Below are 25,608 nucleotides of genomic sequence, written 5' to 3'. Positions count from 1 at the left end.
ATGGCACCCTATTTGCTATAAACAGCACTATTTTTTACCAGAGCCCTATTGTATTGATGATATTATGATAACTAATGATAACTGGTTGTATTCTGCTTCTCTCTCTTGTCTTCCTGCTCTCTCTCTCCCCTCCCTTTCTCTCTCTCTCTCTCTCTTTCTCCCCCCATCGCCCCTCCTTCTCGCTCTCTTTCTTGCTCGATCTCTCACTCGCTCTGTCTCGCTTTCGCTCTCTTCCCACCCTCTCTCTCTCTCCCCTTGCCCCTCTTAGAGTGATAGAGTATGGAGAGGAGAACCGTATGACTGTGCAGAACGTGGCTATCGTCTTTGGTCCCACGCTGCTCCGGCCAGAGATGGAGTCAGCCAATATCACCATGCACATGGTTTTCCAGAACCAGATAGTGGAGCTAATCCTCAAGCAATATGAATACATCTTCCATTCCAGTTGAACCAATGGTAAGCATCTGTCAGTCAGAGGAGAGGGGTCAAATTAAGCAATATTGCAGGAGGGGAAAAAACACAATCACTACCGCACAGAGGGTGCATCCAACTAATCTTTCCTTCTTTCTAAAGTGTGCACTTGTTCACTACTCCTCACAAATTGGATTGGTGTAGCATGGACTAGAGGGAGTTTAAATATAGGTCTACCTGATCTTTTCCTTTCAAATCCATGAAGGGAAGGGAACAAGCGCACACGAAAGGAGAGATTGGGATTCAACGACGGAGAATCTAGTTGAAGGGGATGTCAAATATCTGCACTGCATTTATTGTAATATCTTCATTGGATAATCATTAACCAATTCAGATTGTTCTCTGAATTTCTGCAACTCATTGCATTCCTCATTGTGAAATAGCACATCTGCTCAAGGCATCACTTATGTGCAATCTAAAAAGAAATGTGGGTTGCTATAGGCCTACTTTGAAATCTTCCTTCCATGTAGAAATGTAACATCACAATAACATGATTTTATCTTAACACTCCAATCCCCAAGGCAACCTGGAAAGACACATTGATACTTTGTTTTTTATCACAGATCAGACAAACCATTTCAGATGGATTTTTAAAGGTTACATTGAAATGTTTAAAGGTGGATCTGATGTTGCTGTATAGCTCAGAAGTCCTGTGTTTATGAATGTTTCTTATTCAGTCAATGTATATAACTAATTTAGACATTTATAAAAGACATGCTGTGACACTGACTTCCATTGTACAACCTCTCTAGATTTTGTACTGGATAATCAGATGACATCTTTTTTTATATAATTTTAGTTTGAACACAGAATGATAATAACGTATGGCTGTACTATTTAAGGATGTTTGTTAGCCTTAATAGAGTCGAGAAAGACCAAAATGAAAAGACAGGTGTGATAAGCATGACATTAGGTTTTTGTTCTGTACATAGAAATAAATATCATATTTATGCTGTAAATTACTGAAGTTGCACAATGTGTATATTTAATAAAATAACTGTAAAAACATGTCAAGTAACACGACTCACTCCTTTCTCAATATGTCTTCTAATATAAACCAGTTTTTCATGACATAATGTAACTTATCCACTGTTGTGTGATAGATGTGTGTGATATATAGCCCAACTGGCCGCCAGATTGCGCTATTTAAGCATGTGGGATATGACACAATGCGGAGTGCCTAGATACAGCCCTTAGCTATGGTGTATTGACCATATACCACAAACCCCTGAGGTGCCTTATTGCTATTATAAACTGATTACCAACGTAATTAGAGCAGTAAAAATGTATGTTTTGTCATACCCATGGTATACGGTCTGATATATCACGGTTGTCAGCCAATCATCATTCAGGGCTCGAACCACCCAGTTTATAATATTCCTTTTACGTCATTTGTCATTGGATGAGTCTTAAGGAATAATATCATCCGATGACAAACGACGGGAAGAGCACGCTTGTTTGAAATGGAAAAGCATTGCGGTAGCTTTTGATAAAGAAGAACATCAAGACAAAGCGACTGCTTTGTAAGTGGGTTGCACTGTTGAGCGTTACATTGTACGGAGATTGTGACAGCCTGTTAAATGCATCCCTTGAGAATGAAAGAACAAGATGTACGTCAGGAGAAGTGCAGTATTATAAGGAGACATATACTTGGAATACGGAGGAGGAATGGCAGGAAAAAGAGAGGCAGAAGAGGTCTAAGAGAGAGAGAGGGGGAGGAATAGGGTGAGCTTGAGTCGGTTAAAAATGCCGGAAAAAAAGGGAGATTGTTTGTTAAAGAATAATGGTAGAAAGTGTAAGCAGAATGAGCTGAAGACAGGAGGAGAAATGGAAGTGAATGAGGTTGAAGTATTGGAGGTTGTAGGTGTGGTACAGTTCTCGGAGCCTGATGCTTGCACCAAGGGTCAGAATAAAGATGAATCTGTGACAGTAGGGGTGAAGTTTTGGGAAAAAGTGGACCCTTGCCTTTTGGCAGATCCATTTGTGGTTTCAGGGTGGGTGAAAACAGAGTTGGGTGCTGTGGAATCGGTGAGGGTAACCAGAAGTGGTCTTGTGATAATTGTTTGTGTTTCTGCTGGTCAGAGGGAGAAGGCGCTCCGCGTTAAACGAATGGGGGCAAGAAATGTGAATTGTTTTGCTCTCAAGAAAAAGGCACCATTGAAAGGAGTGATTTCTGGGGTAGCAGTAAATGTAAAAGTTGACCAACTGAAGGGGAAGATTCCCAGTGTTGGTGTTGTTGTTTGGTGCGACACAGACAGGGTGGCATGAGTGGTGAAACAGAAGAGTCATTGTCTGTTCTTTTGAGGTATTTATTAATTTTTTAAATTTATTTTGCCTTTATTTAACCAGGTAGGCCAGTTGAGAACAACTTGTCATTTACAACTGCAACTTGGCTAAGATAAAGCAAAGCAGTGCGACACAAACAACACAGAGTTACACATGGAATAAACAAACGTACAGTCAATTACACAATAGAAAAAGTCTATATACAGTGTGTGCAAATGAAGTAAGATTAGGGAGGTAAGGCAATAAATAGGCCATAGTGGCGAAATAATGACAATTTAGCAATTAAACACTGGAGTGATAGATGTGCAGAAGATGAATGTGCAAGTAGAGAAACTGGGGTGCAAAGGAGCAAAAAAATAACAATATGGGGATGAGGTAGTTGGGTGGGGTATTTACAGATGGGCTATGTACAGGTGCAATGATCTGTAAGCTGCTCTGACAGCTGATGCTTAAAGTTAGTGAGGGAGATATGAGTCTCCAGCTTCAGTGATTTTTGCAATTCGTTCCAGTCATTGGCTGCAGAGAACTGGAAGGAAAGGCGGCCAAAGGAAGAGTTGGCTTTGGGGATGACCAGTGAAATTTACCTGCTGGAGCGCATGCTACGGGTGGGTGCGTGCTGCTGTTTGATGTTGAGTCTTTGCTCGACAAAGTGTTGTTAGGATATATAATATATCCTGTATGAGCTTTTGTGCCAAATACATTACGTTGTTACAGGTGTCAAGCTTATGGGCACGTGGCAGCAGTGTGTAGGAAGGAAGTTCCTAGGTGTGAGAAGTGTGCAGAAGGGCATGAGACAAAGGAATGTGTAGCATCGGGGAAAGTTGTGGTATGTGTTAATTGTAGGGGTGCCCATGGGGCTGGGCATCAGAAATGCCCCATGCGAGAGAGGCAGTTTGAGGTTTCCAGGGTTAGAGTAGTGCAGAAGTTGTCATATGCTAAGGCAGTGAATAAAGTAGAGGAAGATGGGTGAAGGGGGAGGGATCCTGAGAGGAGTGGTGTAAGTAGATCTGTACCCGTACAGAGGGATAGGCCAACAAGTGATATGTTTCAGTGAGATTGGGTTTATTAGCATTTATAGCAATGGTTATCAACTGTACTGTAGGGATGGAACGTAAGTCGCAGAAAATTGAGGTTGTGGTGGAAGCTGCAGTTAAGGTATTTAGGTTTGCGAGACTTGACATCAGAAGAGTTACAGGGTGTGTTAAGTGTTGGTGTCCCATCCTTTCATGTTGTTGGCCTGAGGTAGGACCAAATATATTTAAATAGTGGAGTAGGGTGGTGTTATATTTAATTAATATTTTTTATTTTTATTTTGGTAAATGTAGTGTTAGATGGTAGTGTATTTGTTTATTTATTTATAGATTTTTCAAGCAAAGTATAAAGAAGTTGTACTCCAATCTAGTAGGTGGCGGTAATGCAACATTTATTGGATGCCAACCGCCGTTATCGCATTGAAGAAGAAGAAGAAGAAAAAGAAGAAGATTTATAGGTTGCACTTATTTCCGGGTGTCAGCTGTGCGTACATCTTTTTGCAATGAGTTTTGAGTGGCCTTGGCAGTATAATTTCCCTCCGTTTTTTACGTAAGTTAACACTTTCCACAACTAAACTGTGATTCCAGGTATAAAGAAGTATTGTGTGGATTGTGTTTGCGAATAAAATAGTTTACCTGCTTTAAAATAATGCTAGCTGAAGCTAGCTAGGGAAGTTAGCTTTAGCCATCCAAGGCGAACATATTTTAGGTTCGAGTCAAGGTTTCGATGCAATGAATGATTTCAGTGCTTTGCTCGATATGTAGTTAGCTAGATAGCCATGTTTCTCGTTTATAATTATAGTTAACGTTATCTACCTATGATATATTAGCTAGCTGGCTAGTAAAGCTTGTTAGCTAAGATGGTAAATTGTCCAGATGCATTACATTTAATTTTCTAATTTGCAACAAATAATGTACGATGTGGTTGTTCCCAGCTAACGTTTATGATTATTATTCACCTCTTCAACTTAATCAAACTTACTTAGCTGTTAGTGAGTGATTATCTGGGTACTTCTGTCTCTTAACTTAGCTACATGCCAATATAAGTTGATGCAATGGTTGCTTTTGATTGTTGACAGGTTACAACCCAATGTTGACACCAGACAGAAACAGCTTGCAGCATGGTGCTTCCTTGCTCTGTCCTACTGCCGCCATCACAAGCTCTACACTTTGGACATCATGGAAGTCCAAGAGTGCCCTGTGTTCAACCACAAGAATATTGATAGTATCCTTTTATTCACCGTATTCTAAGTTTCACTTACTGACATAAATCATAGATCTAACCAACCCGAAAAAAACACGAGGCCATCTCTGGATCTACTGTCCTCTTATTTGTTGTTGGATAGTGACTTTGAGGCTATGGGAAGGTAATAACATAGAACATTTATAAGGATGTTCTTTGAAATTATACCCCCTGAATATTTCCCCTCATATCTGCTAGAAACCTTAACTGATCTTGCAGGAAAACTATCAACGGAGGCCATACTAATTGTTTTTGAGGAATTGAGGAAAAAAGGTAACAGAACTGCTTTCATTGAAAGATGTATTTGGATACTTATTATGACACTAACAATAATTTAACTGGATATTGCTTACAGGAAACCTGGAATGGTTAGACAAGAACAAGACACAGTGTCTAGTCATGTGGAGGAGGCCAGAGGAATGGGGCAAACTGATTTACCAGTGGGTGAGTAGGTCTGCTATGGGTCCTGGTCTAAAGGAATATATTATATAGGGAGTAGGGTGCTTCTCTGGACGTAGCCTAGATCTCCTTTGACATTGTTGGAAGAATACTGTAATGTAGTATCATTATAGAAGATGTGCTGTGGTCTAGTAGATTTCCTAGTCAAAATAGTCTAAATCCTGGTGACCTCAGTATGCTGTTATTGATACTTCTTTATGAAGTTTGTGTTTCCTCTCCCTATCATTTCAGGTCTCTAAAAACGGTATGGTCAATACAGTGTTTACACTCTACGAGCTCGCCAATGGTGACGACACAGAAAGCGAAGGTACAACAACAGAAATGTGCATTTCTGACATACAGTGCATTCGGAAAGTATTCGACACCTTGACTTTTTCCACTTTTTTTTTTACCTTACTGCCTAATTATTAAATAGTTTTTTTCCCTCTTCAATCTACACATAATACCCCATAATGACAAAGCGAAAACAGGTTTTTAGAAATTTCTATTCTATTAAACATAATTCTAATTCTATTAAAAATAAAAACTGAAATACCTTATTTACATAGGTATTCAGACCCTTTCCAGAAGGACAACCATCTCTGCAGCACTCCACCAATCAGGCCTTTCTGGTAGAGTGGCCAGACAGAAGCCACTCCTCAGTAAAATGCACATAGCCCGCTTGGAGTTTGCCAAAAGGCACCTAAAAGGACTCTGACCATGAGAAACAAAATTCTCTGGTCTGACAAAACCAAGATTGAACTCTTTGGAAACCTGGCACCATCCCTACGGTGAAGCATGGTGGAGGCAGCATCATGCTGTGGGGATCTTTTTCAGCGGCAGGGACTGGGAGACTAGTCAGGATCAAGGGAAAGATAAATGGAGAGATCCTCGATGAAAACCTGCTCCAGAGTGCTCAGGACCTCAGACTGGGGCAAATGTTCATCTTCCAACAGGAACACAACCCTAAGCACAGAGCCAACTCAGGAGTGGCTTCGGGACAAGTCTCGCTCAATACGGAAGTGGTCAGATGAAGCGGATGCTACGCTACAGGACTGTTTTGCTAGCACAGACTGGTATATGTTCCGGGTTTCATCCGATGTCGTTGAGTATACCACCTCAGTCATTGGCTTCATCAATAAGTGCGTCGACGACGTCGTCCCCACAGTGACCGTACGTACATATCCCAACCAGAAGCCATGGATAACAGGCAACATGCGCATCGAACTAAAGGCTAGAGCTGCCGCTTTCAAGGAGCGGGACACTAATCCGGACGCTTATAAGAAATCCCGCTATAACCTCAGACGAACCATCAAACAAGCAAACTGTCAATACAGGATTAAGATTGAATCCTACTACACCAGCTCTGACACTCGTCAGATGTGGCAGGGCTTGAAAACTATTACGGACTACAAAGGGAAACCCAGAGGCGAGCTGCCCAGTGACGCGAGCCTACCAGACGAGCTAAATACCTTTTTATGCTCACTTAGAGGCAAGCAACACTGACGCATGCACGAGAGCACCAGCTGTTCTGGATGACTGTGTGATAATGCTCTCAGTAGCCGATGTGAGCAAAACCTTTAAACAGGTCAACATTCACAAAGTCGCGGGGCCAGACGGATTACCAGGATGCCTACTCAAAGCATGCACGGACCAACTGGCATGTGTCTTCACTGACATTTTCAACCTGTCCTTGACCGAGTCTGTAATACCTACATGTTTCAAGCAGACCACCATGGTCCCTGTGCCCAAGGAAGTGAAGGTAACCCGCCTAAATGATTACCGCCCCATAGCACTCACGTCGGTAGCCATGAAGTGCTTTGAAAGGCTGGGAATGGCTCACATCAACAGCATCCTCCCGGGAACCCTAGACCCACTCCAATTCGCATACCACCCTAACAGATCCACAGATGACGCAATCTCAATCGCACTCCACACTGCCATTTCCCACCTGGACAAAAGGAACACCTATGTGAGAATGCTGTTCATTGACTACAGCTCAGCGTTCAACACCATAATGCCTACGAAGCTCATCACTAAGCTAAGGACCCTGGGACTAAACACCTCCCTCTGCAACTGGATCCTGGACTTCCTGACGGGCCGCCCCCAGGTGGTAAGGGTAGGCAACAACACATCTGCCACACTGATCCTCAACACTGGGGCCCCTCCTGTACTCCCTGTTCACCCACGACTGCGTGGGCAAACACGACTCCAACACCAAGTTTGCTGATGACAACAGTGGTAGGCCTGATCAACGATGAGACAGCCTATATGGAAGGAGGTCAGAGACAACAACCTCTCCCTCAATGTGTGCAAGACAAAGGAGCTGATCGTGGACTACAGGAACTTGAGGGCCAAACTTGCCCCCATTAACATCGACGGGGCTGTAGTGGAGTGGGTCGATAGTTTTAAGTTCCTTGGTGTCCACATCACTAACGATCTGTCATGGTCCAAACACACCAAGACAGTCATGAGGAGGGCACAACAAAACCTTTTCCCCCTCAGGAGACTGAAAAGATTTGGCATGGGTCCCCAGATCCTCAAAGTTCTACAGCGGCACCATCGAGAGCATCCTTACCAGTTGCATCACCGCCTGGTATGGCAACTGCTCGGCATCTGACTGTAAGGCGCTAAAGAGGGTAGTGTGTACGGCGCAGTACATCACTGGGGCCAAGCTTCCTGCAATCCAGGACCTATATAATCGGCAGTGGCAGAGGAAAGCCCATAAAATTCTGAGGCTCCAGTCACACAGGTCATGGACTGTTTTCTCTGCTACCGCACGACAAGCGGTACCGGAGCGCCAAGTCTAGGACCAAAAGGCTCCTTAACAGCTTCTACCCCCAAGCCATAAGACTGCTGAACAATTAATCAAATGGCTACCAGACTATTACATTGAACCCCCCCCTCCATTTGTTTTGCACACTGCTGCTACTCGCTGTTTATTATCTATGCATAGTCACTTCACCCCTACCTACATGTACAAATTACCTCTAACCTGTACCCCCGCACACTGACTCGGTACCGGTACCCCCTGTATATGGCCTCGTTATTGTGTTACTTTTTATTATTTTTTACTTTAGTTTATTTGGTAAATATTTTCTTTACTCTTCTTGAACTGCACTGTTGGTTAAGGGCTTGTAAGTAAGCATTTCACTGTAAGGTCAACACTTGTTGTATTCGGCGCATGTGACAAATAAAGTTTGATTTGAACGTCCTTGAGTGGCCCAGCCAGAGCCTGGACTTGAACCCGATCAAACATCTCTGGAGAGACCTGAAAATAGCTGTGCAGTGATACTACCCATCCAACCTGACAGAGCTTGAGAGGATTTGTAAAGACGAATGGGAGAAACTCCCCAAATATAGGTGTGCTAATGTTTTAGCGTCATACCCAAGAAGACCTGAGGCTGTAACCGCTGCCAAAGGCGCTTCAACTGAGTAATCAAATGTATTTATTAAGCTGTTTTTACATCAGCTGATGTCACAAATTGCTATACAGAAACCCAGCCTAAAACTCCAAACAGCAAGCACGGTGGCTTGGAAAAACTCTCTAGAAAAGTAGAAACCTAGAGAGGAACTGCGCTCTGAGGGGTGGCCAGTCCTCTTCTGGCTGTGCCAGTTTGAGATTATAACCGTACACGTCCAAGATGTTCAAACGTTCATAGATGACCAGCAGGGTATAATAATAATAATAACAATAAATATGGCTTTTCATAGTCGAGCATTCAGATCCTGACTATAGAGTTAGAGACAGCAGGTGCGGTAGAGAGAGAGTCGAAAACAGCAGGTCTGGTACAAGGTAGCACGTCCGGTGAACTGGTCTGAATACTTATGTAAATGTGATATTTTGTGTTTTACTTTGTCATGTGATCAACAGTTTTTGCTTTGTCATTATGGGGTATTGTATGTAGATTGATGGAAAAAAAGCAATTTAATCCATTTTAGAATAAGGCAATGTAACAATGTGGAAAAAGTCAAGGGGTGTGAATACTTTCCGAATGTACTGTATTTCCTGCTAGTCATCCCTACCAAAAAACATTTGTACTGTTTTATACCATCTGAGCTGTACAGCATAAGTAAATAGCTGTAACACATTTCCCCCAGAATTCCATGGGCTGGAGGAGTGGATGCTGATTCGCTCGCTGCAGGCCCTGCAGACGGACGGCAAGGCAGAGGTCATCACCATGGATGACGGGAAGGGGGTCAAGTTCTTCTGAAGTAGCATTGCATTGTGGGATTGAATCAAGGGCTCAACTCAGATTGGGAACGTTTAATCCTTAGACTGTGAGGGTTCTGCTAGCCTGTTCCCAAATCTCTTTGTGTTGTCCTGCTAACTCTTGTGGTCATTGGTGTGACACAGGATGTGCACAGGCTGTGGCAAGACAGTGCAAACAGATCTGAGACCATGTTAATAGGGTTACTGCTGTTTAAAAGGCTATTATTTGCACCTCAGCACCCAATCCACGTGCTTGATGAGAATAATAGTAATTATTTGGTTTAGGAAGTTGCCTTTTTTGGTTCCTCATAAGTTTAAAGCATTTTCTTATTGGAAGAGAACCAATCTAGATAGTAAATTTACATTTTAGTAATTTAGCAGATGCTATTATCCATTTGCAGGAGCAGTTTAGGAGATGACTTTAGTTTGACTACTGTGGTAGTCACCTGGAACTTTTGATGTGGGCAGGTGTTCTGACAGACATGTGTCAAATAATTCAGGGGAGCCAGTCCTATGCATGTTTAGGTATTCTTGGAGAGAGACTTTCCCCACAATCTATCTTCCCCTTACTGTCTTCTGTTTTGTATTTAGAACTCATTTTTATCCTCACCTTCCTGGATAATAACGAATATACTTGCAGCGATGTGGTGGTGCGGCAGCGCTGGGGACTTCTGCCCGCCTGTTTTATTGCTCTTCCTCTTTACCAGAAATCCCAGTCAAGACGCCCTAGATACATTTGGGGAGTTTGAAAACCCCCAGAAGAGGAAACAAAATCTTGGTTTAGTTCAGCTGTTATAATGGTGCTGGATGTCTCTTGTACAGACTGATTGCTGTAAACCCTTAGTACAGAACCTATCTCTGTGTTCTATTGAACCTCTTTTTTTTTTTTTTTTTTTAAACTAGTGGAATACTGTAAGAAAATAAATGGAATAGATATTGAGTCCTACTTGCAGTTATGATTGAGGACAATGTTGTACGTCATGGTCTGATTTGAGCGCCAATCAATTTTGTATATATGAATGTCTATGGTGGCAACATAACATATCTCTGCTCAGGGGAGCGTGGATGAATTTGTTGTATTATAGTGCCCCCTAGTGTCAAAAGATACAGAAACTGTATTACAGTTTTAATAGAACTTTATGAATGGGCACCAGGCTTATATAGGGAAGAACATTATTTAGTTAAAGTAGTACTAAAGGTTGTTTGAGAGCATCAAATCAGTGATGTTTTGTGGGACAATTCTGACTGACTGATCTACTAATGATAATGTGTGGTTATGCAGTGATTTGTAGATCAGTTAGTTGGCAGTCGTCTGCAATGTTGATCAAGCCCAGAGACTCTACATAACCAAGAAAGATATAGCCTGCCTTACACAACCATGTTGGTAGTAACTTCCCAGGAATCACTAGACAGACTGACTGGGATGTTACTGTGTTTACCTACAGTTCATTCGTAAAGTATTCAGACCCCTTTACCTTTTTCACATTTTGTTATGTTACAGCCTTATTCTAAAATGATTAAATACAACTTTTTCCTCATCATCCTACACACAATACCCCATAATGACAAAGCGAAAACAGATCACTAGAATCTTTTGCCAATGTATTACAAATAAAAAACAACTTATTTACATAAGTATTCAGACCCTTTGCAATGAGACAAGAAATTGAGCTCAGGTGCATCCTGTTTCCACTGATCATCCTTGAGATTTTTCTACAACTTGATTGGAGTCCACCTGTGGTAAATTTAATGAATTGGACATGATTTCGAAAGGCACACACCTGTCTATGTAAGGTCCCTCACTTGATAGTGCAGGTCAGAGCAAAAACCAAGCCATGAGGTCGAAGGAATTGACCGTAGCGCTCCGAGACAAGATTGTGTCGAGGCACAGATCAGGGGAAGCAGTCCCCTAGAACACAGTGGCCTCCATCATTCTTAAATGGAAGAAGTTTGGAACCACCAAGACTCTTCCTAGAGCTGGCTGCCCGGTCAAACTGAGCAATCGGCGGAGAAGGTCCTTGGTCAGGGAGGTGGCCAAGAACCCGATGGTCACTGACAGAGCTCCAGAGTTCCTCTGTTGAGATGGGAGAACCTTCCAGAATGACAACCATCTCTGCAGCACTCCACCAATCAGGCCTTTGTGGTAGAGTGGTCAGATGGAAGCCACTCCTCAGTAAAAGGCACATGAAAGGCCACCTGTAGTTTGCCAAAAGGCACCTAAAGACTCAGAATATGAGAAACAAGATTATCTGGTCTGATGAAACCAAGATTGAACTCTTTGTCCTGAATGTCAAGCGTCACATCTGGAGGAAACCTGGCACCATCACTATGGTGAAGCATGGTGGTGGCAGCAACATGCTGTGGGGATGTTTTTCAGTGGCAGGGACTGGGAGACTAGTCAGGATCAAGGGAAAGATGAACGGAGAGATCCTTGATGAAAACCTACTCCAGAGCTCTCAGGACCTCAGACTGGGCTGAAGGTTCACCTTCTAACAGGACAATGACCCTAAGCACACAGCCAAGACAATGCAGGAGTGGCTTCGGGACAAGTCTCTGAATGTCCTTGAGTGGCCCAGCCAGAGCCTGGAATTGAACCCAGACAATCCATGTTTCCTGTACAGAGCTACAGTAAATACACTAAACAGAAATATAAACACAACATGTAAAGTGATGTTTCATGAGCTGAAATTAATGATCCCAGAAATTGTCCGTATGCACAAAAAGCTTATTTCTCTTAGATTTTGTCCACAAATTTGTTTACATCCCTGTTACTGAGCATTTCTCCTTTGCCAAGATAATCCATCCACCTGAGAGGTGTGGCATGCCAAGAAGCTGATTTAAAAAGCATGATCATTACACAGGTGGACCTTGTGCTGGGGACAATAAAAGGCCACTCTAAAATGTGCAGTTTTGTTCCACAACACAATGCCACAGATGTCTCAAGTTTTGAGGGAGCGTGCAATTGGCCTGCTGACTGCTGGAATGTCCACCAGAGCTGTTGCCAGAGAATTTCATGTTAATTTCTCTACCAATGCCATTTTAGAGAATTTGGCAGTACGTCCAACCGGCCTCAAAACTGCAGACAAAGTGTAACCCTGCCAGCCCAGGACCTTCACATCCGGGATCTTCACCGGCGGGATCGTCTGATACCATCTACACGGACAGCTGATGAAACTGGGGTTGCACCAAAGAATTTCTGCACAAATGGTCAAAACCCGTCTCAGGGAAGCTCATCTGCGTGCTTGTTGTCCTCACCAGGGTCTTTACCTGACCGTTGGCACGCTGGAGAGGTGTGCTCTTCAGGGATGAATCCCGGTTTCAACTGTACCGGTGTGTGGGCGAGCGGTTTGCTGTTGTCAACAGAGTGCCCCATGGTGGGGTTATGGTATGGGCAGGCATAAGCTATGGACAATGAACGCAATTGCATTTTTATCGATGGAAATTTGAATGCACAGAGATACCGTGACGAGATCCTGAGGCCCATTGTTGTGCCATTCATCCAACGCCATCACCTCATGTTTCAGCATGATAATTAATGGACGGCCCCATGTCGCAAGGATCTGTACACAATTCCTGGAATGTGAAAATGTCCCAGTTCTTTCATGGCCTGCATACTCACCAGACATGTCATCCATTGACCGTGTTTGGGATGCTCTGGATCGACAAGTAAAACAGCGTGTTCCAGTCCCCGCCAATATCGAGCAACTTCGCACAGCCATTGAAGAGGAGTTTTAAATATATATATATATATATTTTCACCTTTATTTAACCAGGTAGGCTAGTTGAGAGCAAGTTCTCATTTACAACTGCAACCTGGCCAAGATAAAGCAAAGCAGTGCGACAAAAACAACAACACAGAGTTACACATGGAATAAACAAACGTACAGTCAATAACACAATAGAAAATCTGTATACAGTGAGTGCAAATGAAGTAAGGAGGTAAGGCAATAAATAGGCCAATAGTGGCGAAGTAATTACAATTTAGCAATTTACACTGGAGTAATATATGTGCAGATGAGGATGTGCAAGTAGAAATACTGGTGTGCAAAAGAGCAGAAAAACAAATATGGGGATGCGGTAGGTAGTTGGTTGGTTGGATGGGCTATTTACAGATGGGTTGTGTACAGCTGCAGCGATCGGTAAGCTGCTCTGACAGCTGACGCTTAAAGCTACTGAGGGAGATATAAGTCTCCTGTGGGACAACATTCCACAGGCCACAATCAACAGCCTGATCAACTCTATGGGAAGGAGATGTGTCGTGCTGCATGAGGCAATTGGTGGTCACACCAGATACTGACTGGTTTTCTGATTCACGCCCTGACCTTTTTTAAAGGCAACTGTGACCAACAGATGCATATCTGTATTCCCAGTTGTGAAATCCATAGATTAGGGCCTAATTTATTTATTTCAATTGACTAATTTCCTTATCTGAACTGTAACTCAGGAAAAGCTTTAAAATTGTTGCATGTTGTGTTTATATTTTTGTTCAGTGTAATAGTAGCAGCTAGAGAGAGCCCTTTATTTGGAATAAGGTGCAATTTGGGATGCAAGGAAGGGAGACATGCCCGTGACATTACTGACCTCCACTAGGCTATGAGGTTAATCCCATGCTGCTCTGATTCACCTCCCCATGTTTACTTGGTTCTATGGTATTTGGTAATATAATTACATAACTGATTCATTAATTACATAACTGATTCATAGAATCTCTGTGTTTGGGGTTGTTGTTTAACACCTTACATGCACACAGACAGAGATAACAGTATTGTAATTTAAATGCTTTTTACCCACATAACCTAACTCAGAACAGGAAAATCCTGTTATCAACGATTCCAAAGGAAATAAGGAATATACACACGAATGGACATATACCTCATGAAGTCAGTCATTTGAGAAGAGGCTGTGGTTTGTGAATCAGGCGCTGTATGCTGCGTCACATTGCCCAGGTAAACCACGCAGGCTGTTTATGGGGCGGAGTTCGGTCGATATACACAGAGACTTTACTTTCTTCACTAGAGGTGACAGTGGAGTTGACGACTCACACATACAGGAGCAATGAACCGTCCGGTCGACTCGGATTCTCTGAGACGCATTATGTGAATTTTCTGAATTTGTACACCTTTTCAGGTAAGCTATTTCAATTCAAGTGCAAAATTGAGAATACTTGTTTTTGTCAGTCTATATTGACCTAATTGTCTTGTACTAGGCTACGTGCCACACAGTTTACCCTATGTTCCACAACTAACCTAATGTGTAAAAATGTATAACTAGGCTACAATGGAAAGTAGCTTCAATTGCTGAAAGATATGTGTAAAATAGCATGCTGTTTTATTAAGGTAACGGCCGGGTTTAATTGTATTATTTCTTTTTTTTAAGTCTCGGAAATAAGAATACGAACCGTTACAATGTCACACACGGAGTTTGAGGTAGCTGGACGCGGCTTCCCAAGCCTTTCCGACGAACTGAAAGATGACTGCTTATCTGGCCGTGTCCCGTCGATGCCGCGGAGGAACAACTTGGCTGCCAGGAGAAATTCTTATGGACTTCACAAAATTAACATGGACATCGACCCACAACTCTATGGTGGGGCGCTTTCAAAGGCTCTTTCCGGGTCCGCGGAGAATATTTTAACTTTAACGGAGGCCAGAGTTGAGGAGGACGACAAAACGGAGACTCCGCCGGCGTCTCCATCTCCGGTCTCCATCCCGGGCGCGAGCACCACCGGCAGCAAGTCCCCCTGTACCCAAATCAAGGACCCGGTCACCCCTCTGGTGAACAACTGGAGCTCGATCCCGAGCCCCAACAGACAAGATGCCAGCTCGGACTCAGACAATGAGCTTGTTCAAAATAAACCACACAACGTGCTGTCACGCAGTCCGTATGAAAGCAAATGGGAACAGGAGGAGAGGGAGGACATTGAGACCAAAGCTGTGGCCACCTCACCTGATGGAAGATACCTGAAATTCAACATTGAGATTGGGAGGGGTTCGTTTAAGACCGTTTATAAAGGACTGGACACAGAGACTACTGTGGAAGTGGCATGGTGCGAGCTGCAGGTGAGTGACAGACATCATTTTACATTATTGTCATGAAACAATGGTGATCATGATGTCATCAGACCTTTTTTCTCATGCTGAATTGCTAATATGATAAACATCGTTTCTTTGAATCTATTGGCACCATTGAAGTTATCCTTATTTATTTGTGTGCATGTGATGTAACTTATGGGGATAATTAGCCTGATGCTTGGTGACACTGCTATGACACTACCAACTGGTCCTGTCCTAGTGCCAGCAGTAGGCTCTGTAGTGACAGTGGACCAGGTGGGACATAGACACCTCAGAGTCCTAGGCCTATACCTTTCTCCTTCACCTTAGAATAGGCCTAATTCATACTTCATAGGCCTACACTCTCAGTACAAAACCCCAACAACTTCATGGGTCTCCCTGTGGTGAAAGTTCCAGAGCAATCTGTGACATTGGTTGGTAATCCATATTCACCTTAAAAGATTTAGATGCACTATTGCACTATTGTAAAGTGGTTGTTCCACTGGATATTATAAGGTGAATGCACCAATTTGTAAGTCGCTCTGGATAAGAGCGTCTGCTAAATGACTTAAATGTAAAATGTTAAATGTTCTCTGTGACATTGAGCTGGCTCCTGTTGCTCTTGCATGCCAGGAGGTCAACCTGTCAACGGTCTGCTGCTCCAACTGAGCCAGTCTGCCTGGCCGGCCAGCCTGCCTCTAAGCTGTGTTTTCAGTACCAACCAGTAACACCAGCTCCCTGCCTCTCTCGCTCTCAGCCTTGCTCACATGTAAACTACGAACTGCCAAAGTCGCAGATGATTTTAATTCTTCCCTCACTCAACTACAAATCCTCAATCCCACAAGAGACACCTATTGACTGACTGACTGTGCTATTAGATTATTCACTCACTGTTATGTATGAATCATTTGTATTGAGGGTTCTTTTATGGTGTCTGTCTGAACCCCTCCCCACACGCTCATTGAATGGCTAGCTTTAGAAATGTTGAGATACATTTGGTTGATTCATTGGTCAAATGAACCAGTTATCTACCTTTGAAAATACATTTTCTAACTAGGGATAGCTAACACAATGTCACAAAGTATGACGCACTAGCCAGTTAACTTTCATTCTGAAATAACTTCATATTTCCGAGTTAGTCAGACATTAGTTTAGATCATCTTGAAATTGGCATGGAGAGCATGCTGTTTTAGTCCACACAACATGTCGCCCTATCACCACAGTAGAACCTGATGAACATGGGGGGAAGCAATAAAATTGGCCAGCCACAGTTATGCTTTTTTGTCCTACCAGATCCCCGATGAGAAGGTTCTAGCTAGTGTATCCCTCTTTCCTTCAACTCTTGTTGGATGTAGATGTCCGGTTTATCAGGTCCCATGACTGTTATTTACAAGTTAATTACAATTAGCTTTAGCACCACCTGATAGAGCAGATCTAGTCTCGCGCCAGACGTAAGTCGTCTGGCACGAGAGACTGGGAGGGAGACTAGAGCAGATACAGAAGTTCTGACTGAACGCACATTTAAGTGGCCCAGGATGGTCCATTTACTTTGTGCTGTTATAATTTATGCTATGAAATCCTGCGATTTCATTGGGGCAGTCCCTCCTCATAGCAAATAGCTGGGAAAACAACAGCCTGGTCTCATAGACTAGACATAACAAAGTAATTGTAAGTCTGGGACACTCAAATGAGTATGATATGTTACGTTTGGTATGGTTACGTAAGACAGATGGTTACTTAATCAAAAAAAAGTAGGGTGGTTGGTTGGTTGGTTAGTCGTGGTGGATGGGTGGGTGTACAACGTGAATGTCTAGCAACTCAAAGGTTGCGAGTTCGAATCTCATCACGGACAGCATTTTAGCTAATTAGCAACTTTTCAACTTTTTAGCTACTTTGCAACTACTTAGCATTCTAGCTAACCCTTCCCCCAACCCTAACCTTAATCCTTTTAGCTAACACTTCCCCTACCTCTCACCCTAATCCCTAGCCTAGAAAACTATAGCCAGCTAACTAACGTTAGCCAACTAGCTAGAATTCGTAACATTTCATACGTTTAGCGAATTTGTATCATATTGGACATTTTGCAAATTTGTAACATATTGTACGTTTTGCAATTTAAACTTATAATACAAATTGTAATTCGTAACATATCATACGAAATGGGTGATAGACATCCACAGATTAATACATACCATTTGAAACGTAACATATCATACTAAATGGAGTGTCTTAGATTTACATACAGTATAATACGAAATGCTCTGAGACTAGGTTGAAAACAATCCAAGCAATGTTAGCACGCCTATGTGCCCGCGGAGCAGCTGCTGGCAGAATCACTGAGGGGCAGAGTAGTAAGTAACTGAACAGCTTGTTTTGAACAATATATTTTTGAAACAGGAAAATGTACACAGTACACTTTTACGAGCATTTAAAATATAATCTGTGAATTATATATAATATATATATAACACATCCTATATATATATATATATATATATATACTATATCTTTATTTATGTAAAAATGTTTTACCAATCCAAGTGTGGCTCCTCCCCTAACCCTTACCGTGCCGTATGTTGAGCGGAGGTGGGTCAGGGAAGACTTCTTATAGGGAGAAGTTGTGATGAATGTTCCTTTATTTTACATTGAGAGATAGAGAAGGGCTGCCGCGTCATCTTGGGACCACTCCTGTGTATTGCGGTAAATCAAATCTTTGAAAACATTGTTTGTATAGAAATGCCAAGTGTTGTTTCTGTTTGAAACACATCCGATAAAAATAGATCTGCCACTGAGGAGGGTGGTGGCTACTGAGCAACAGAGGCCCAGGCCTGGAGAGCAGCAGCCAGGACACAATTGGATCTCCTTCAAGGAGCTGAGAGACAAGGTGTGTATTCCAAATGGCACCCTATTCCCTATTTAGTCCACTATAAAGGGAAAAGGGTGGCATTTGGGATGTAGACAAGGGAATTTTACCAGATTCTTATTCCCCTTTCTTCACCTACATCTCTCTGAATATAGTTTAGTTTGGTTTAGAGGCCAGTTGGTTACCTGCCTTACTCTGGCTAGCTGCCATGTTCAGTTGTTCATGGTGGTTTGGTTTCTCCTCTCTCTCTCTCTCTCTCTATGGGACAAGGAGGCTTTAGCTGGGTTAAGGCCCCTAATCACCTCTAATGAGCTTTAAGGTGGCCGTTGTTGGTGTAGTTACCACTACATTATTCTGTTCTGTTCTGGATGACTGTGTGATAATGCTCTCGGTAGCCGATGTGAGCAAGACCTTTATCTAGATGTTCCGCTAGCGGAACACCGCTCCAATATCCAATGATAGGGCGTGGCGCGAATTACAAATTCCTCGAAAATCCGAAAACTTCAATTTTTCAAACATATGACTATTTTACACCATTTTAAAGACAAGACTCTCCTTTATCTAACAACACTGTCCGATTTCAAAAAGGCTTTACAACGAAAGCAAAACATTAGATTATGTCAGGAGAGTATCCAGCCAGAAATAATCAAACACCCATTTTTCAAGCTAGCATATAATGTCACAAAAACCAAAACCACAGCTAAATGCAGCACTAACCTTTGATGATCTTCTTCAGATGACACTCCTAGGACATTATGTTATACTATACATGCATGTTTTGTTCAATCAAGTTCATATTTATATCAAAAACCAGCTTTTTACATTAGCATGTGAAGTTCAGAACTAGCATTCCCACCGAACACTTCCGGTGAATTTACTAAATTACTCACGATAAACATTCACAAAAATCATAACAATTATTTTAAGAATTATAGATACAGAACTCCTTTATGCAATCGCGGTGTCCGATTTTAAAATAGCTTTTCGGTGAAAGCACATTTTGCAATATTCTGAGTACATAGCCCGGCCATCACAGGCTAGCTATATTGACACCCACCAAGTTTGGTACTCACCAAACTCAGATTTACTATAAGAAAAATTGGATTACCTTTGCTGTTCTTCGTCAGAATGCACTCCCAGGACTTCTACTTCAACAACAAATGTTGTTTTGGTTCGAAGTAATCCATAGTTATATTGAAATAGCTCCTTTTTTGTTCGTGCGTTCAGGTAACTATCCGAAGCTGTGGTTTTGATTTTTGTGACATATATGCTTGCTATGAAAATGGCTGTGTGATTATTTTTGGGTGGGTACTCTCCTGACATAATCTAATGTTTTGCTTTCGCTGTGAAGCCTTTTTGAAATCGGACAGTGTGGTTAGATTAACGAGAGTCTTATCTTTAAAATGGTGTAGAAGAGTCATATGTTTGAGAAATTGAAGCATTTTTTAGGTGTTTGTATTTCGCGCCACGCTATACTATTGGATATTGGTGAGGCGTTCCGCTAGCGGAACGTCTGTCCCATACAGGTTAAAGGTACAATGTTTTCGTAATAACGTCATCTCTTAACCTTTAACCTCTATGGGCTAGGTGGGACGCTTGCCAGCATATAATGTCACCAAAACCCAGAAGACCGCTAAATGCAGCACTCACCTTTGATGATCTTCATCAGATGACAACCCTAGGACATTATGTTATACAATACATGCATGTTTTGTTCAATCAAGTTCATATTTATATCAAAAACCAGCTTTTTACATTAGCATGTGACGTTCAGAACTAGCATACCCCCCGCAAACTTCCGGGGAATTCGCTAACATTTTACTAAATTACTCACGATAAACGTTCACAAAAAGCATAACAATTATTTTAAGAATTATAGATACAGACCTCCTCTATGCACTCGATATGTCCGATTTTAAAATAGCTTTTTGGTGAAAGCACATTTTGCAATATTCTAAGTACATAGCCCAGGCATCACGGGCTCGCTATTTAGACACCCGGCAAGTTTAGCACTCACCATAATCATATTTACTATTATAAAAGTTTCATTACCTTTTGTTGTCTTCGTCAGAATGCACACCCAGGACTGCTACTTCAATAACAAATGTTGGTTTGGTCCAAAATAATCCATCGTTATATCCGAATAGCGGCGTTTTTGTTCGTATGCGTTCCAGACACTATCCGAAATAGTAAAGAAGTGTCGCGCGCATGGCGCAATTCGTGACAATAAAATTCTAAATATTCCATTACCGTACTTCGAAGCATGTCAACCGCTGTTTAAAATCAATTTTTACGACATTTTTCTCGTAGAAAAGCGATAATATTCCGACAGGGAATCTCCTTTTCGGCAAACAGAGGAAAAAAATCCCAAAGGCGGGGGCGGTCGGGGTCACGAGCATAAGCCCAGTGTCCCTTGATCGGCCACTTGAGAAAGGCGATAATGTGTTTCAGCCTGGGGCTGGAATGACGACATTCTGTTTTTTCCCGGGCTCTGAGCGCCTATGGACGACGTGGGAAGTGTCACGTTAGAGCAGAGATCCTTAGTAAATGATAGAGATGGAAAAGAAGTTCAAGAAATGGTCAGACAGGCCACTTCCTGTAAAGGAATCTCTCAGGTTTTGACCTGCCATTTGAGTTCTGTTATACTCACAGACACCATTCAAACAGTTTTAGAAAATTTAGGGTGTTTTCTATCCATATGTAATAAGTATATGCATATTCTAGTTACTGGGTAGGAGTGGTAACCAGATTAAATCGGGTATGTTTTTTATCCAGCCGTGTCAATACTGCCCCCTAGCCCTAACAGGTTAATAACAATACAAAGATTACATACATTTTCATATTCCATCTCTCGTCATGACCACCATTGTGGCTGACGGAAACCATTGTTCCAAAGTCCCTTTATTGCATGTTTTAATGTTCTGCGGCCAGTTCTTCATAGTGAGGACAAAGGAATTTCTCTATGTCCTACGATTTATCATGGGCGTGAGGGGTCATAAAACCCCCACATCCTCATACCCCTAGATCTCTCCTCCTCTGTTGGGGATTGAGAGATAATCTGTAGGTTTGTGGTCTCCTGTAACCTGACCTGATCAGGACAGTCATGACAGACTGCAGCTCAGCTTTCAACACCATAGGGCCCACAAAGCTCATCACTAAGCTACGGACCCTGGGACTAAACACCTCCCTCTGCAACTGGATCCTAGACTTCCTGTTGGGCCGCCCCAATGTGGTAAGGGTAGGCAACAACACGTCTGCCATGCTGATCCTCAACACTGGGGCCCCTCAGGGATGTGTACTTAGTCCCCTCCGGTACTCCCTGTTCACCCACGACTGTGTGGCCAAACTCGACTCCAACACCATCATCAAGTTTGCTGATGACACAACAGTGGTAGGCCTGATCACCAACAACGATGAGACAGCCTATAGGGAGGAGGTCAGAGAACTGGCAGTGTGGTGCCTGGACAACAACCTCCCCCTCAATGTGAGCAAGACAAAGGAGCTGATCGTGTTCTACAGGAAAAGGCGGGCCGAACAGGCCCACATTAACATCGACGGGGCAGTAGTGGAGTGGGTCGAGAGTTTCAAGTTCCTTGGTGTCCACATCACCAACGATCTGTCATGGTCCAAACACACCAAGCAGTCGCGAAGAGGGCACAACAAAACCTTTTCCCCCTCAGGAGACTGAAAGGATTTGGTATGGGTCCCCAGATCCTCAAAAAGTTCTACAGCTGCAACATCAAGAGCATCCTGACAGGTTGCTGCTACTCGCTGTTTATTATCTATGCATAGTCACTTCACCCCTACCTACATGTACAAATTACCTCTAACCTGTACCCCCGCACACTGACTCGGTACCCCCTGTATATGGCCTCGTTATTGTTATTTTATTGTGTTACTTTTGATACTTTTTTACTTTAGTTTATTTGGTAAATATTTTCTTTACTCTTCAACTGCACTGTTTTACGGTAAAGTCTACACTTGTTGTATTCGGCGCATGTGACAAAAAAGTTTGATTTTGATTTGATTATTCTGACCTCAGGGGGAAGCTGCTTTAATTGCTCCGCCTCTTAGTACTGCTTTGGTTTTATCAGTATCTTTGTCGCACCTGTACTACTGTTCAGTCGTGTGGTCAGGTACCACAAAGAAGGACCTCGTTCCTGGACTGCTGTTCAGTCATGTGGTCAGGTACCACAAAGAAGGACCTGCACTACTGTTCAGTCATGTGGTCAGGTACCACAAAGAAGGACCTGCACCTGCACTACTGTTCAGTCATGTGGTCAGGTACCACAAAGAAGGACCTGCACCTGCACTACTGTTCAGTCATGTGGTCAGGTACCACAAAGAAGGACCTGCACCTGCACTACTGTTCAGTCATGTGGTCAGGTACCACAAAGAAGGACCTGCACCTGCACTACTGTTCAGTCATGTGGTCAGGTACCACAAAGAAGGACCTCACACCTGGACTACTGTTCAGTCGTGTGGTCAGGTACCACAAAGAAGGACCTGCACCTGGACTACTGTTCAGTCGTGTGGTCAGGTACCACAAAGAAGGACCTGCACCTGGACTACTGTTCAATCGTGTGGTCAGGTACCACAAAGAAAGACTTCGGAAAATTACAATTGGCTCAGAACAGGGCAGCACAGCTGGCCCTTAAATGTACACAGAGAGCTAACATTTTTAATATGCATGTCAATCTCTCCTGGCTCAAAGTGGAGGAGAGACTGACTTCATCACTACTTGTATTTGTCAGAGGTATTGACATGTTGAATGCACCAAGCTGTCTGTTTAAACGACTAGCACAGCTCAGACACCGATGCATACCCCACAAGACCTGCCACCAGAGGCCTCTTCACTGTCCCCAAGTCCAGAACAGACTATGGGAGGTTCACAGTACTACATAGAGCCATGACTACATGGAACTCTATTCCACATCAGGTAACTGATGCAAGCAGTATTATTAGATTTTAAAAAACATGTAAAAATACAACTTATGGAACAGCCGGGACTGTCAAGAGACACGTAAAGGTACAGACACAAGCATACACACACAAGCACACGCACTCTACACACACGTACATTGTAATATTGTTGTATAGTGGCATTATACATTTTGTATTGTAGATATGTAGTGGTGTAATATTGTTGTATGGTGGTATTATACATTGTGTATTGTAGATATGTAGTGGTGTAATATTGTTGTATGGTGGTATTATACATTTTATAGTGGTGTAATAATGTTATACGGTGTACTGTTTTATATTTTGTTTTATGTGTAATGTAAGTGCCTTAATGTGTTCGGTTCCAGCTGCTCCCTGTACAGTCGTTGATGTGTTGGTGTCCCTGGTTCCAGCTGCTCCCTGTACAGTCGTTGATGTGTTGGTGTCCCTGGTTCCAGCTGCTCCCTGTACAGTCGTTGATGTGTTGGTGTCCCTGGTTCCAGCTGCTCCCTGTACAGTCGTTAATGTGTTGGTGTCCCTGGTTCCAGCTGCTCCCTGTACAGTCGTTGATGTGTTGGTGTCCCTGGTTCCAGCTGCTCCCTGTACAGTCGTTGATGTGTTGGTGTCCCTGGTTCCAGCTGCTCCCTGTACAGTCGTTGATGTGTTGGTGTCCCTGGTTCCAGCTGCTCCCTGTACAGTCGTTGATGTGTTGGTGTCCCTGGTTCCAGCTGCTCCCTGTACAGTCGTTAATGTGTTGGTGTCCCTGGTTCCAGCTGCTCCCTGTACAGTCGTTAATGTGTTGGTGTCCCTGGTTCCAGCTGCTCCCTGTACAGTCGTTAATGTGTTGGTGTCCCTGGTTCCAGCTGCTCCCTGTACAGTCGTTAATGTGTTGGTGTCCCTGGTTCCAGCTGCTCCCTGTACAGTCGTTAATGTGTTGGTGTCCCTGGTTCCAGCTGCTCCCTGTACAGTCGTTAATGTGTTGGTGTCCCCTGGTTCCAGCTGCTCCCTGTACAGTCGTTAATGTGTTGGTGTCCCTGGTTCCAGCTGCTCCCTGTACAGTCGTTAATGTGTTGGTGTCCCTGGTTCCAGCTGCTCTCTGTACAGTCGTTAATGGGGTCCTGAACTCTACAAATTCTTTGATTTCAACAAATAGCTGCGGCGAAACTGTTCTTGCAATAATGGATTTGAATTGGAAGTAGGACAACAGGTACCCTAGCGGTTAAGAGTGTTGGGCCAGGTTGCTGGTTCGAATCCCCGAGCCAGGCTAGATGAACACATCTGTCGATGTGCCCTTGAGCATGGCACTTAACCCTAATTGCGTCTGTCAGTCGCTCTGGATAAGAGTGTCTGCTAAATGACTAAAATGTAAATGAAACAGAGCACCTTTATTCCTTCAATGAGTAGGCCTGTGATGTTTCTGCTTTTGTTGTATAGTGAAGTATTACAATAAAATCACAGTATCGAATCGCAATACATATAGAATCGTGAGAATCGCAAGACATTGTATCCGTACCTAAGTATGGTGGTAATACTGTATGGTGATAATACTGTATGGTGATAGTATGGTGTTAGTATCGTATGGGGATAGTATCGTATGGTGATAGTGTCATATGGTGATAGTATAGAATAGCATAGTATGGTGATAGTATAGCATGTGGTGATAGTATCATATGATGATAGTATCGTATGGTGATAGTATAGCTTGGTGATAGTATTGTATGGTGATAGTATAGCTTGGTGTTAGTATTGTATGGTGATGGTATTGTATGGTAATAGTGTCATATGGTGATAGTATCGTATGGTGATAGTATCGTATGGTGATAGTATAGCTTGGTGTTAGTATTGTATGGTGATGGTATTGTATGGTAATAGTATAGTATGGCGATAGTGTCATATGGTGATAGTATAACTTGGTGTTAGTATTGTATGGTGATGGTATTGTATGGTAATAGTATAGTATGGTAATAGTATGGTGTTAGTGTCATATGGTGATAGTATCGTATGGTGATAGTATTGTATGGTGATGGTATTGTATGGTAATAGTATAGTATGGTAATAGTATGGTGTTAGTGTCATAT

At 42.8% G+C, this 25,608-nt stretch overlaps 3 protein-coding genes across 7 annotated transcripts in view; all 3 read left to right on the top strand.

The window, feature by feature from the left end:
* LOC106610657 (rho GTPase-activating protein 27) overlaps positions 1-1,486 on the top strand; it is a 33,528-nt gene extending 32,042 nt beyond the window's left edge. For 3 of the 5 annotated variants that reach the window (XM_045724598.1, XM_014210101.2, XM_014210109.2), the window contains one exon: positions 269-1,486. In XM_045724598.1, the coding sequence (XP_045580554.1) occupies positions 269-446 (178 nt within the window). In that variant the 3' untranslated portion in view covers positions 447-1,486. The remainder of the gene's footprint in view (positions 1-268) is intronic. The other 2 variants (XM_014210125.2, XM_014210117.2) reach the window with 2 other exon arrangements.
* Positions 1,487-4,201: 2,715 nt separating this feature from the next.
* On the top strand, positions 4,202-10,619 carry LOC106610650 (vacuolar protein-sorting-associated protein 25). Its single transcript, XM_014210092.2, has 6 exons — positions 4,202-4,335; positions 4,865-5,010; positions 5,248-5,301; positions 5,384-5,472; positions 5,719-5,794; positions 9,568-10,619. The coding sequence occupies exons 1-6, from the start codon at positions 4,289-4,291 to the stop codon at positions 9,678-9,680; spliced, it is 525 nt and encodes a 174-aa protein (XP_014065567.1). The 5' UTR covers positions 4,202-4,288; the 3' UTR covers positions 9,681-10,619.
* A 3,546-nt stretch (positions 10,620-14,165) lies between these two features.
* LOC106610613 (serine/threonine-protein kinase WNK4) overlaps positions 14,166-25,608 on the top strand; it is a 129,207-nt gene continuing 117,764 nt past the window's right edge. Inside the window, 2 exon segments of the mRNA XM_045697380.1 lie at positions 14,166-14,806; positions 15,056-15,735. Coding sequence (XP_045553336.1) covers positions 15,085-15,735 — 651 coding nt within the window. The 5' untranslated portion in view covers positions 14,166-14,806; positions 15,056-15,084.

The sequence above is a fragment of the Salmo salar genome, chromosome ssa01 (genome assembly GCF_905237065.1).
Source record: "Salmo salar chromosome ssa01, Ssal_v3.1, whole genome shotgun sequence".
Lineage (NCBI taxonomy): Eukaryota > Metazoa > Chordata > Actinopteri > Salmoniformes > Salmonidae > Salmo > Salmo salar.
Note: the sequence above shows the minus strand (reverse complement) of the source record. Positions and strands in the feature narration are given on the sequence as shown.